Genomic DNA, 12,346 nt, shown 5'->3' on the forward strand with positions numbered 1-12,346 from the left:
TTCTCATTATCATTATTTTCATGTCCATCATCTTCTTCATATCCACTGTTTAATTTGAATTGAAATTGCTTGATCCCTTCATCTTCATCATCTCTTGTATTTTTACTGGTATTCAATATATCATTTAACTCATCAATATCAATATGAACATTAGATTCTCTACAACATGAAAAATTAAATCTTCTTCTAATTCGGTTGATGCAGCAACTCAATATGGATTAACTCACTCATCTAGTTGAAACACATCTTCTCCCCTAGTTACTTCATTGTTACTATCATGAACAACATGGAAACGATTCTTAGGTTTGATTTTCACAATGAATAATCAATTAATTTTATTACGATCCTTTCTAAAACAAGAAGTGTATGCGTAATATATTTTTTTGGCATCATTTGACAAATACAAAAACAATATTGATTTTGCTTATTTTACCTATTTTATTGATTTCAACGACACCATGGTGAGGATCTATCCTAATTCCTTTATTGTTCTCATACCAATAACATTTGAATAAAGAAGATGTAGTTGTGCCCCATGGTATTGTAATTAAATGACCTTTTTTAACTTGCCATAATAATCAACTTCAAATTCATTAAAAATTGATCTCTTAACACAAACACGACAATTATAGGTATTTCTACCTTCTTTATAATCTTTAGTATGAAATACATATTTATTAATGAAATACCCATTATAACATTACATCTTTTTTTTTTAGGACCTAGAGATAGTAATGTCAAACTTCTAGCATTGTCTCCCATATTGTACACTTGGTTATAGACAACAACCATCAATGGTTGAGAAAAAAAGAAGTAAAGTGAAGGTATTTTTTTACATTTACAAATTATTACATGTAGCTAATTGTTTATCGTGTATCTGAAAAATTTGAGTTTCCTTGAGATACTGATTTTGGAATAACAAAAAATTATGATGTTGCCTATAAGGAGGTTAATGATTATTTAACATAAATAAGAATACAAGATAAAATGACTTATCATTTCAAAAATTATAAAATTGACTTGCTTAACAAAAGGTCACAATTCATGATAGTTAAATAATACATAATTTTATGTTTGTCTAAATTCTATATCTATCTAAGATATTATTAAAATTGTATTCTTTAATAATGATCGACTAGAATGTGAAAATATTGGTAAATTCCCACTATAAAACAATTCACCACAACCATCATGTCTTGGAACGTGGTTGATTTTTGTTCTCATACGATGTTCAAAATAATATGAGATAAATATTGAAATATCTTCAATAGTATATGCCTTACATATTAAAACCTTATCATGCGCCTTGTTTTTAACATTTTTCTTGGGGTTGAATAAGTACCTACATAAAGGTAAACATGTATAGATTGAATGACTAAAAATATTAAAAACCACATTACTAACTTATGATGCATTTAATCCTTAACCTCTCAAAAGGATTAATCCATCTATACTGTATAAAGCCTCAAAATTTTGCTTCATACACTAAATTTATAAGCAAATGCTCCATTGAGTCAATGAAGGAGGGAGAAAAGATCATCTCAAGTTCACAAATTGTCTTAGTGATGTTCCTTTTAAGTTGCTCAATGTGTTGTGAATGCCATATGGTCGGTTGCTGGAACTTCAAAAATATAATTCTGACTTTACTATCACAAATTTTTTTTTATATAATATGATCATGAAAACTAGGTGGAACACAAGGGAAATTTTGTTTAATCTTCCTATAAGATATTGAAATAAAATAAAGAACAGAGAATTTGAATTAAAAAAATAAAGAAATGAAATCTGAAAATAAAAATAATAAATTGATATATCGTTTACTTAGTTTAAGGATCTATATATCCATTCCTATAAATTTGTTCGAGAAAACATTTCTAAAAAATGATTAATCTCTGTTAGTGCATCCAATATCCCTTTCGATAATAAACTCTTATATGCAATTGGAATAAGTATTTACATAAACATATGATAGTCATGACTCTTTATTATATACTATGTTTGAAGCATATCCATCATGAAATCATAGTCTCTTAAGCCATTCATAAACAAGAAATTGTGCCCTTTTTTTTTCTAAGGAAAATATGGCTTTGGCCTTTGTCATATGTACCCCATCATTAGGCAACATCATATTCTGATGGTCATAAAATAAAGCTATATACATTCTAACTTTTATGTTGTCCTTCAATTTCCCTTTAATGTTTATTACCGTGTTAGAAATATTTTCAAACACATTCTTCTCAATGTGTATACATCCAAATCATGATAGAAGAAAATAGTCTTCTAATAAAGAAGCTTAAAAATATATATATTTTGCTTTACCCAATTTTAGATCACACCAAAACCAGGAAACTTCTTTTTGCACAACATCACACGTCAAAGCACTAAATGCCCATAATTGTTTCAATTCTTCAATCAATAATTGAAGTAAAAAAATATATATTCCTACTTAGATTGTAAGGGCCAAATGTGACTATAGAGAAGAACATGAATTTCAACCTCATACACATTCTCCAGGGCAAATTGTAAATTATTAGTATGACCAGCCTATAAGAATATGATACGGCAAATGACCCAAATAGATTGAACCATTCTATACATAAACCAAAACGCATATTCTGTGGTTTCATTGAAAACTAAGAATGCACCCTATTAAATTGCTTCCAAGCTTCACTATCGGAAGGGTGCACAATGACTCCATTCTTTGTATAATATGAATAATGTCATGTCATGTGCTTGGATGTTTTCAGAGACATAAATAACCTTCGCAATCTAGGAGTGATTTGGAAGTATCTCATTTTTTTATATGCGACAAGTGTCCTTCCCTTATCCGTGTTGGGTTTATACTAAGCATGCCCACATGTTTTGCACTTGGTTAAATTTATATTTCATCGTTTTACAATATATAAAAATTTAAGCACATATCAATTTTTTGGTTTCCTATGCTAAGGAGTTTCATCATGAATTATTTAGTATATAAATGCTCTTTCAGTCTATTACTTTCAAGTAAAATTATTTTTCTCTCATTCAATTATGCTATCATAACTAGCATCACTCATACCATTATTGGACTTGATGGTAAACACTTGTATAATGACCGATAATTTACTGTAATTTGTGCACCTATCCCATAATGATTCATCTTAATCTTTTAAAAGTTCAAAAAAGCTAACTGTATCAAAATTTAGTACTTCCTCTACACATGGGCCTTCACTTGGATAATCATGATTCATTCTTTTTGCATTCATCACCATACTCCTGTAACAATTGTTATTATCATCTACAACTGTATGTATGTTACTAAAACTATATGTTAAGCCAACAATTCCTTCTAACATGGTCTGATATGTTACTAGAACTAGATGTTGAGCGAATAATTCTTTATAACACGATCTTGTAAGGAATATAGGGTTCTATGTGTGCAAACCAACACAAGTATTTTTTAACGAACCATTTGTTTAGAAGATCCATCAACACAACATCTTATTGTTGATTTTTTTTTCACACTTCACATATGGGCATCTAATTTGTCCCCCACTAATATTCTTCATATTTATAAGTGCAAAATTAATAAAACTTTTAACCACTTTACAATAATGTTTCCTCTACAACCTTAGTGTGAATCTCGGTACATCCGATAACAAACATTCATTACTTAGAAAACCTATATAGAATAATGATGATAAAATTTCTTAATAATGTAACAATCAATTCAAAATTCAACTTTGATAATTAAAAATAAATTCTCAATCTAATAACTAATTATTATTGTTGTACAAAAACATAATGATATGTCAAAATATTAAATGAATAAATCCAATTAACAACATTTAATCGGTACCCAACTAATCATCTATCATTTGTTTAATTGAAACTTATTCAATCTAAATTAATACCATTTAATTGTTATCGATTTCATAAAAACTCAATTTCCCAAGATTTCCAACATATCAATAAAATTGAAAAAAATGTGATTGTTAAGCATTTAATAACCCATCATTTTTTATTTATTATAATACACCTAAGTTATAAAATCAAATTCAAAATCAATTTCATCAAATTACAAATAAATTTAGATTTTCCCAAATTACAAACAAATCCTAACATACAAATCAAACTTTAATTATATATGAAAATTTTATGAAATACTTAAATATACAAGAAAACTACGCTACAAATACTTAAAAAAATATTAATACATTATCTTAAAATATAAATGGGTAATTTTGATTGCTTGGTGTAGGGAATATTTAAAAACAAATGGTATAAAGACAATGATGTTGACACTACAAACTATTGAGTAGCTGTATTTGTGAAAATTAGGCCTAGATTTGTGGCAAATTGACTAGGAGGAGCTGTTGTTTTGATTTGCAGTTCAAGAGGAGGAGGAGAATGAGACTGATGTCGGTTATAACACGTTTAAATTTACCAATTAAAATTTTGATGAAATATTGTGATAGAAAATACCGTTAGTAAATCTGTTGGAAAATAATGGCGACATAAATACCAATAGAATACATTTTTTAATTATTTTATTGTGTTTGTGATTCCAGCTTTAATTACTAATCAAATTCTTTCCAGTGGTAATAATGTTGGAAATTGCCAACATAAATATTTTATCACTATTAATCAGACATTACCGATAAAAATTATTTTGTCCTTATTTTAAAATTTTCTAATATTGGAATGGAAGGACTTGTTAAACTTTGCTTCTACATTCAATACGTTAGTGAATTTATTTAGATTCACAAAGCATTTGACAATTTTAAGAATTAAATTACAAGTAAATGAAAGTATTAGAAAAATAATCCTATATACAGTAATCCACGTCTTATAAATACATAACAGAAAAATAACATATTCCAATACACACACACACATAAAATTAAGAATTAACCATCGATGAAACGCAAATTAAACTATAAATTCTAACAGTTCACCATTGTATATAATTCAGCAATTACAGGCCTGGAAAGGAGAATTATTAATATAATTCTTCGGTCGATGAACGGAATGCAACCATTATTTCTTTCCCGCTGATATGCTTCTAGGCATGCAATTAAATTACAATGTCATGAACTATAGCATTACAAAGATTAATTAATCTACACAGCGCTATCTTTATTGATTTCAGATTGAGGGGTAACAGCAACCTCTGTTGATTCCTGATCAGAATTGTTTGGCAACACTGCAGGTTGATTTTTGTTCTTCGCTTTTTTACTTTTCCCCCACAGCACAGTGTATAATCCAGTTATGATCAACACTCCCCCCAATATGCTGTTCCATCAAAATACATTGACAAGTGAGCTGCATTAAATGTTAGGGATACTTGTCTAAGCGTGTAAGAATTAAATGTTAAGAATCCTTGTGTGGTTAAAAGAAAGTTTAAGCACCTTCCCAAATGAAGTTTCTCTTGAAAGATCAGGGAACCTGCCAATGCCACAACCAAAAGCATCAAGGGATTGAAGATGGCTACATATAATGGGCCTCTTTTAGCTATGCACCATGCCATCAAAGTGATATTCAGCCCAGATGCTAAGAACCCCTGCAAACCAACTCCAACAAGATCAAAAAAACCCAATTCTCAACTTTATATATAACTTTTTTTTTTTTGGATGAAATCCCATGTTTGATCGTGGTTTGCTTCGGTTAGGATATAAAATCATCTATATTAGAAAATAATATAAATTATATCTTGAGATGTCACCTAACAGTTTAAGCTATTAGGTTGAGATGATTTTTTGACATGGTATTAGAGCCTTTATAACCAAGCGGTTATGAGTTTGAATCTCACAATTTCTATTTATTTGATAAAAATTAAACACAAAGTAATATGAGTATGTGTAAATTTTAAGTTCATAAGGCTTTCACTTAAGAGGGTGTGTTAAAAAATAATCACCTAATAGTTTTATTTATTAAGTTGAGATGGTTCTTTAACAATCTAGTCCAGGCATTAGAATTTCTCTAAATGTGATTCGGATTGGATCGTAATTAGATTGCTTGGAAGGCATGAATTACTCTACAAATTTAATTAATTATACATGATATAAGTTGTTCTTTTCTTAGGGAGGCATGCACTCTAAGGCATCTTAATATTTATAATGGTACTTACCAAGTAAATGACAGAAATGAGGCGGATGTTCGATACAAGCTTCCAGTCAGACCATTTCCTTTCAAAGCAAAGTGCATAAATAATAGCCTGAATTGATCCCATCAAACTCATCAAAGCTGTACTGGAGTAGAAGCATGGGTACCTCTCATTAATTTTCGCCTGTCATTAAACCCAACATAAGAAATATAAGTAATAGTATGGTGACTTGTTACCATATACGTGATGAACAACATCCTATAGTTTTAAAAGATGATGATAATTTTATAATAAGAAATAATATAAATTATATCTTAAAATATCATCTATTAATATAAGTTTTTTTTAATTCAGATAATTTTTTAATATAATATTAAAGTTTTGCTAACTAAATAATCACAACTTTAAATTTCACCATTTCATTTTCTCTTCTAATTAAAATTAATTAATAACACAAGTTAGAATGAGTATATATAAGTTTCAAGTTTAAAAAGTTTTCATTTGAGATGATGTGATAAAGAATAATATAAATTATATTTCGAGACTTCACCTAACAATTTAAGTTTTTGTGTTGAACTAGTTTTTTAGCATGTTAGTACCTACACTCTTGTAAGATTTTATTCAAATCTTCCTATAATTTTACGATTAAGGTTCTTGTATAATATTTATAGGACTAAATTATAATGGTGAGAAAAAAAAACCGGCATGTATTACCCCAAAGGCAATCACTTGACTTGAGCATAAGGGCATATATATATATATATATATATATATATATATGACCAAATCATCTAAATCTATCTTACTTTACCTGAAGTATCACCCAAAAAGCATAAAACACACATGCAATCAGAGCAATTGCCAAGCCAAACATTTGTTGTTTCGTTGATCCTACATTGTTCTGGTGAGGATTATGATGATATTTCAGAAGATTAATGTTGGTGTGCCAGATGTTGATCTCAATGCCTTTGTAAAATGTAAGCAGCATTGCGCCTCCTATGCATATTGCAGTGCCTGCCACATTAGCTATCCCCCGTGCATTATTTAGTGACAAAGTTTCCATCCTGAAGAAACAACGAAAGAGTTATTTTATTTTGCCTTTCTAGTAAATTATGGCTCCATTTGGAGGTCTAGTTTGACCGTATTTATAATTTTATGGTGATCAAAACGGTAACTATAAAACAGATACACGAAAAGGATAGCAACAAGAAAGATAAAACAAAAGAAATATTTTTCAATATAAATAGAAATGTTCTTATTTTTTTATATATAGATATTAGATTTAATAATAATAATAAAACTCACCTGAAAAGGAGGGCAACTATGTACGTAAATGCTGGGCTAAGATTATACAAAGCTGCAGCAAATGTCATGGATGTTAAGTTTAAGCTTGCCAGGTATAAATTGTGGTATATTGATCCCCTGAAAAAAAACAATTCACCATCTTTTTCATGATCAATACTATAATATCTATGAATATTTCGGAATTTTTTTTTCTGATTTAAGACAAGGTGTAACTGGTTTGAAATATAAAATAGAGAAAACCCTCATCGATTCCTAAATTCCAAATTCATTCTCTCAAGATTTGAACTTAAGAAGTTTTGTTCAAGAATCCCAAAGCTAGATTTTCTGGAAACGACATGAGATTTTAATACTAGTTTAATTCTACACACGTCAGCTATGGTCTTTGTTCACACACACACGCACACGCGCAGGGCCATACCCGAATAGAGCAAGGAAGAATATCTGAAAGAAGACAACCCATGTCAGCTTTGGTCTCTTGTTCCTGCCAAAACAAAATTAAAAGGATATTAACTCATGAATCAAGGGAAAATTAGGAATTGTCAGGTTTTAATTAGTTGCAATAAAAATGATTTACCAACAAATGTTTTATAATAAAATGTGGATTCCATGAACTTTAAATGATCGAGCTTCTATGAAAAAAAAAAAAAAAACTTTAAGTGTGTGTATATAATTTTTCTTGTGGGTGAGTGACTAGGAATGATACCATATATATACCGGAATGGATATGGATGAACGGTTCATACGAATATATACGAGTGACTTACATTCCTGTAACGTATGTATATTTGTCCTAATGAGTCAAGAAGAATTGATTTGCATGTCAACAAAATGGTTCATGGATACAAGAGAAGAATTAAATAGCATAATAAAGTATCTTCCTAAATAGCAATAAATAGTGTTGGAATTTCTATGCAGGTTGTTTGGAATGAGCATCTCCTCGACTTGAATTCATTTATAATATTTCATGTGAATTTAATTAAAAATAAATTTAATTTAAATATTTGAATAAGATATAATTCAATTCAATTTATATTTATATTATTCTTGTTATTTTCATCTTATTTCTTTTGTTTTTGTTTTTTTTTTAAAAAACGAGGTATTTTAGAAAACTTAGTTTTAATATTAACCAATTAAATATTACGTGCTTCTTCAAAGGAGATCATAACCATGTATGAAACCCAAAAACTCTTGCACATCTAGAGCACGAGTGAGAATAGGAAAATGAACAGGAATATATATATGCATGGCGAGAGCAAAGGAGCTTGAGCGCGCGCGCGCACATATTTTACTCTAGTGAAATTAATTGTTGAAGGTGTGACTCGAATATAAGACTTAACGTTATGCAAGAAGCAAGAGTACTGTCATTGAACTATAAGTTTATTGAAACATAAAAAAAATAAGTAAATAATAACCATTAATTACGTACCTTTCAACAATGAGAGCAATAGGACACAGGAAGGCTGCACCAAAAAGCAAGCGATAAGCAACAGCTACCCTTATGCTCATGCCATCGTTGATAACGAGCTTGTAGAAAATATTGATCCCTCCGAACACGATCTGAACAAATATCATGGCAATACCTGGGTGAACACTACCGAAGCAAGTGGAAGCCATGATCTCTCTACGCAGTTATTTTCGATCCCCTCTCAAGAGAAGAAACTCTTTCTCTCCTTCTCTGTATGCGAGGGTTTCTGGTTCTTGGATTGTGGTAATGCAATCCAATTTTAGAGGTATATTTGTAGGGCTGCATGCAGCATGATACCCCATACACTTGGAAGCAAACCAGACCGGAACTTTGACTACGAATTGCTATATAATTGGCCGTGTTGTGCATGGAGCATTAATGACGTTTAATTATGCATCTAACTGCCTTCTGTACATGGTAGATTCCATTTTTTTGGAAACTGTATCGGCTGGGTGTGTGTTTCGTGGACACTGATACAAGCCATCGACGTTGTACTAACTCATGGTGCACTAGTTTTTCTATAAAAAAACAAAACACCAGCCGTTCTTGCAGTCCAAAATTCCAGCCCAGACTGCTAGAATTCTTAGATTGACACCTGATACTTGCATGGTTTGTTCAATCTTGATCTGATGGACATCTTTTTATGTTTTTGTTTTTTTTTTTGGATTTTCAGCAGTCACTTACACAAATTTTTTATATACATGATTTTTTTTTTATAAACACACAAGTTTTTTTTATGCAAAACAAATATTCATGACACAACAATTAACAACACAACAAAAGAATGCATGTCATAACAACCATGACATCATATAATTAACTAATGACCATTATGGCTAACCAATAGTAACATACCAATACATTCTCATTTTTCATGAAAAAATTCTAAGGCTCGAGTATGTAAATATAACCGGTCACAGGGCATAGGACATGGAAAGCCGGGCCATAAAGTTAGCCACGCAAGGGTACATGCACTTGAGGTCTTGACCCAGCGGTTGAAGGGACTTGTTCCCTTCCTCTGCATCCTGGGTTCAAACCTCACCGTGCACGCCTGTCATCCCCGCGGTGCCTTACATGCTTACTGGGTTTGCAGGATGTTCAATGAGCCGTGAGATTAGTCGTGGTGCGCGCAAGCTGGTCCGGACACCCACGTAAAAAAAAAAAAAAAAAAAAAGTTAAGCCAAAATCAAGTGAAGCTATCTAATTTCTAGCCATTAGACATATATGCACCCCCTTAACTTTTCTTACATTATTCTATTTTTTTTATATTTATAGACTTAAATATTATAGTGTTTATATTCTTAAAAAAAAATTGATTTTTTAGGAACAACTCAACGAGACAAAGAATTTGTATTTATCAATCAGGACACAAGTCATAAAAATCCCATATGTCTAAAGTATTTTCACAATTTTATCACTAATTATTTGAAGTAAAAATCTTGTATAGAAAACATTAACAAATTTCTTGCCTTTTCTAAATAAATTTACGACATTTCTTTAAGATTTTTTAAATTTTTACATATTCTTGTATATATTTCATTTTTTTTTATATATAGATATCCTTTTTCCTATTTTTGGACAAAAATGTTTCTTAAATTGACATATGCAAAAAAAATAAGAGCATAAACAAATAAAAAATTAATCTTATTATTTAAAAAAATAACACAACTTAAAAAATCTTGAAAAAAATTGAAACCACCCATATTCAATTTTTCATTATTATCTTGCAATGGGATAATAAAATATTAACATCCCTACTCTTATTTATTAATTACAAGAAAAAAATTAGAAAAAAGATTTATTATCTCCTCTCTCTCTCTCTCTCTCTCTCTATTCAAATATACCCCACCATATTCAATAATAATTGAAACACCATTTTTTCTCTTTCTATTATGGGATGTGTTTTAAAACAGAAAAATATTATGTCTGTTGTTGTATAGATTTATCCTGTGTAATAGGTTACACCATAATAGATGTACAATGCTCTAATTGTATGTTGTGATGTCATGGTTGTACAAATTAATTACCATAGCTTAAAACACAATATAAAAGATAGTATAGAGCAAGCAAGGAGCTGATCCTATGAGGAAGGTTCAAGTCAGATTTTTATGCTAGATGATATATACTTTGGGGGGAGTTTGGACGTTAACTAGGTTGAAGCAACAAAAAACTGAAAACTATTAAGCGAAATTAAATAAAATTAGAAAATAATCAAGAGAACAAACCTTGGTCACAAGTAAACGTCCACCTACAGAAATCAGAATTGATCATGAAAATGAGACATCAATTTATATTCAGAATATTTATCTCTTTTTAATATTGGTTAGTTAACAGATCCACCATATAACTAACCCTAACCATCAAACAACCACAATGTCTACACTAGTAATTTAATTCAATGGCATCCTTAAGAACTAGATAAATTGATTAATCAAGAAAACATAACTGTCCGCAGTCTATTGTCTACAATAATAATTTAGAGTCCGCTCTAGTAATTAAAATAAACAACAATAGGAAGAATAAGCATAGTAGAACAAATATTTTCATCATACATACTGGAAAGAAAAGGTAAAATAAATTTCATAATTCTTGAAATCCGAAGGTTTTTGTATCCTTGCAACCAAGAAAAAGAGTTTAGCCTTGCATGTTTGTTGAACAACTAATCAAAAAGAAGGAGGAATACATGATTTCAGGTTTCTTAAAGGAAGGGGGCATTTTTCTCTTCTTGGTTGGCTCCCCCCTTCTCTTCTCTCATTCTTTTTATATCCTAGAAAACCCTAGTTTCTATTTTACAAAATAATCCTTCCTTATATAGATAGTTTACATTTAAGTACTTCAATAACTATTTTCCTAAAAAAGAAGAAATAGCCTTGCATGAAATCTTCAATTTTTTACTTAGAGAAGCTAAATTGCTGAAATAAAAACTTGGATATCGGTTTAAATGTTTCGGAACGTAATTTGGACTTGTTTCTTCACGAAACCTGTTTGCTGGCAGATTTCAGTTGTCATCTTTGAAAAATCATCTCTCCCTCATATGACATTGTTTTTTGCAGCAATTTGGATCGTTGATAGACCTTTGAGCTAAAAAAATAATAATTAAGTTTGCATCAATTGGATCTCTGTAGCTCCAGATATTCAAGTCGGAATGACTGAAGGTCAACATTAGCAGATTGCGAGATTTGATTTTTGAAGGCTGCGATTTCCATGCTCTTTATTATTTTATTTTCTTGCCTTAGATGTCTAAAAATGTATAGATGTAATCTTTTTAATGCCACTGGAATCGCTTCATTTTGACCTCTAGAGCTCACGTTCTGCACAAAACATCGACTGAAGGTCAAATCTGCCAATTATCTCCAATTTACTCCTTTTTGCATCTTTCATCCAAAAGTGCCTTCAAAACATAAAACAAAGAATATCAAGGCATTATATATATAAAACATAAGCAAAACAGTAGTTACATCTGGGTGAAACTATCGAATAATATGGTTACA

General features: G+C 30.2%; 1 protein-coding gene across 1 annotated transcript; it reads right to left on the reverse strand.

Moving 5' to 3' along the window:
* Positions 1-5,102: 5,102 nt before the first annotated feature.
* LOC118055399 (WAT1-related protein At1g25270) lies at positions 5,103-9,004 on the reverse strand. Its single transcript, XM_035067296.1, has 7 exons — positions 8,817-9,004; positions 7,795-7,871; positions 7,391-7,442; positions 6,897-7,149; positions 6,110-6,268; positions 5,391-5,542; positions 5,103-5,274 (listed from the first exon to the last, which is right to left on the reverse strand). Exons 1-7 carry the CDS (start codon positions 9,002-9,004, stop codon positions 5,103-5,105), a joined length of 1,053 nt encoding a protein of 350 aa, XP_034923187.1.
* Between the last annotated feature and the right edge of the window lie 3,342 nt (positions 9,005-12,346).

This window comes from Populus alba, chromosome 1, assembly GCF_005239225.2.
Source record: "Populus alba chromosome 1, ASM523922v2, whole genome shotgun sequence".
NCBI classification, from domain to species: Eukaryota; Viridiplantae; Streptophyta; class Magnoliopsida; order Malpighiales; family Salicaceae; genus Populus; species Populus alba.

What these genes read in the sequence shown, in the direction of transcription:
- LOC118055399 (XM_035067296.1), bottom strand. Translation starts at nt 9,004, where the DNA reads ATGGCTTCCACTTGCTTCGGTAGTGTTCACCCAGGTATTGCCATGATA. An exon ending in ATTGCTCTCATTGTTGAAAG is followed by an intron (nt 7,872 to 8,816) that starts GTACGTAATTAA and finishes TTGTTTTGGCAG; the next exon opens with GAACAAGAGACCAAAGCTGA. An exon ending in ATTCGGGTATGGCCCTGCGC is followed by an intron (nt 7,443 to 7,794) that starts GTGTGCGTGTGT and finishes CATTTGCTGCAG; the next exon opens with CTTTGTATAATCTTAGCCCA.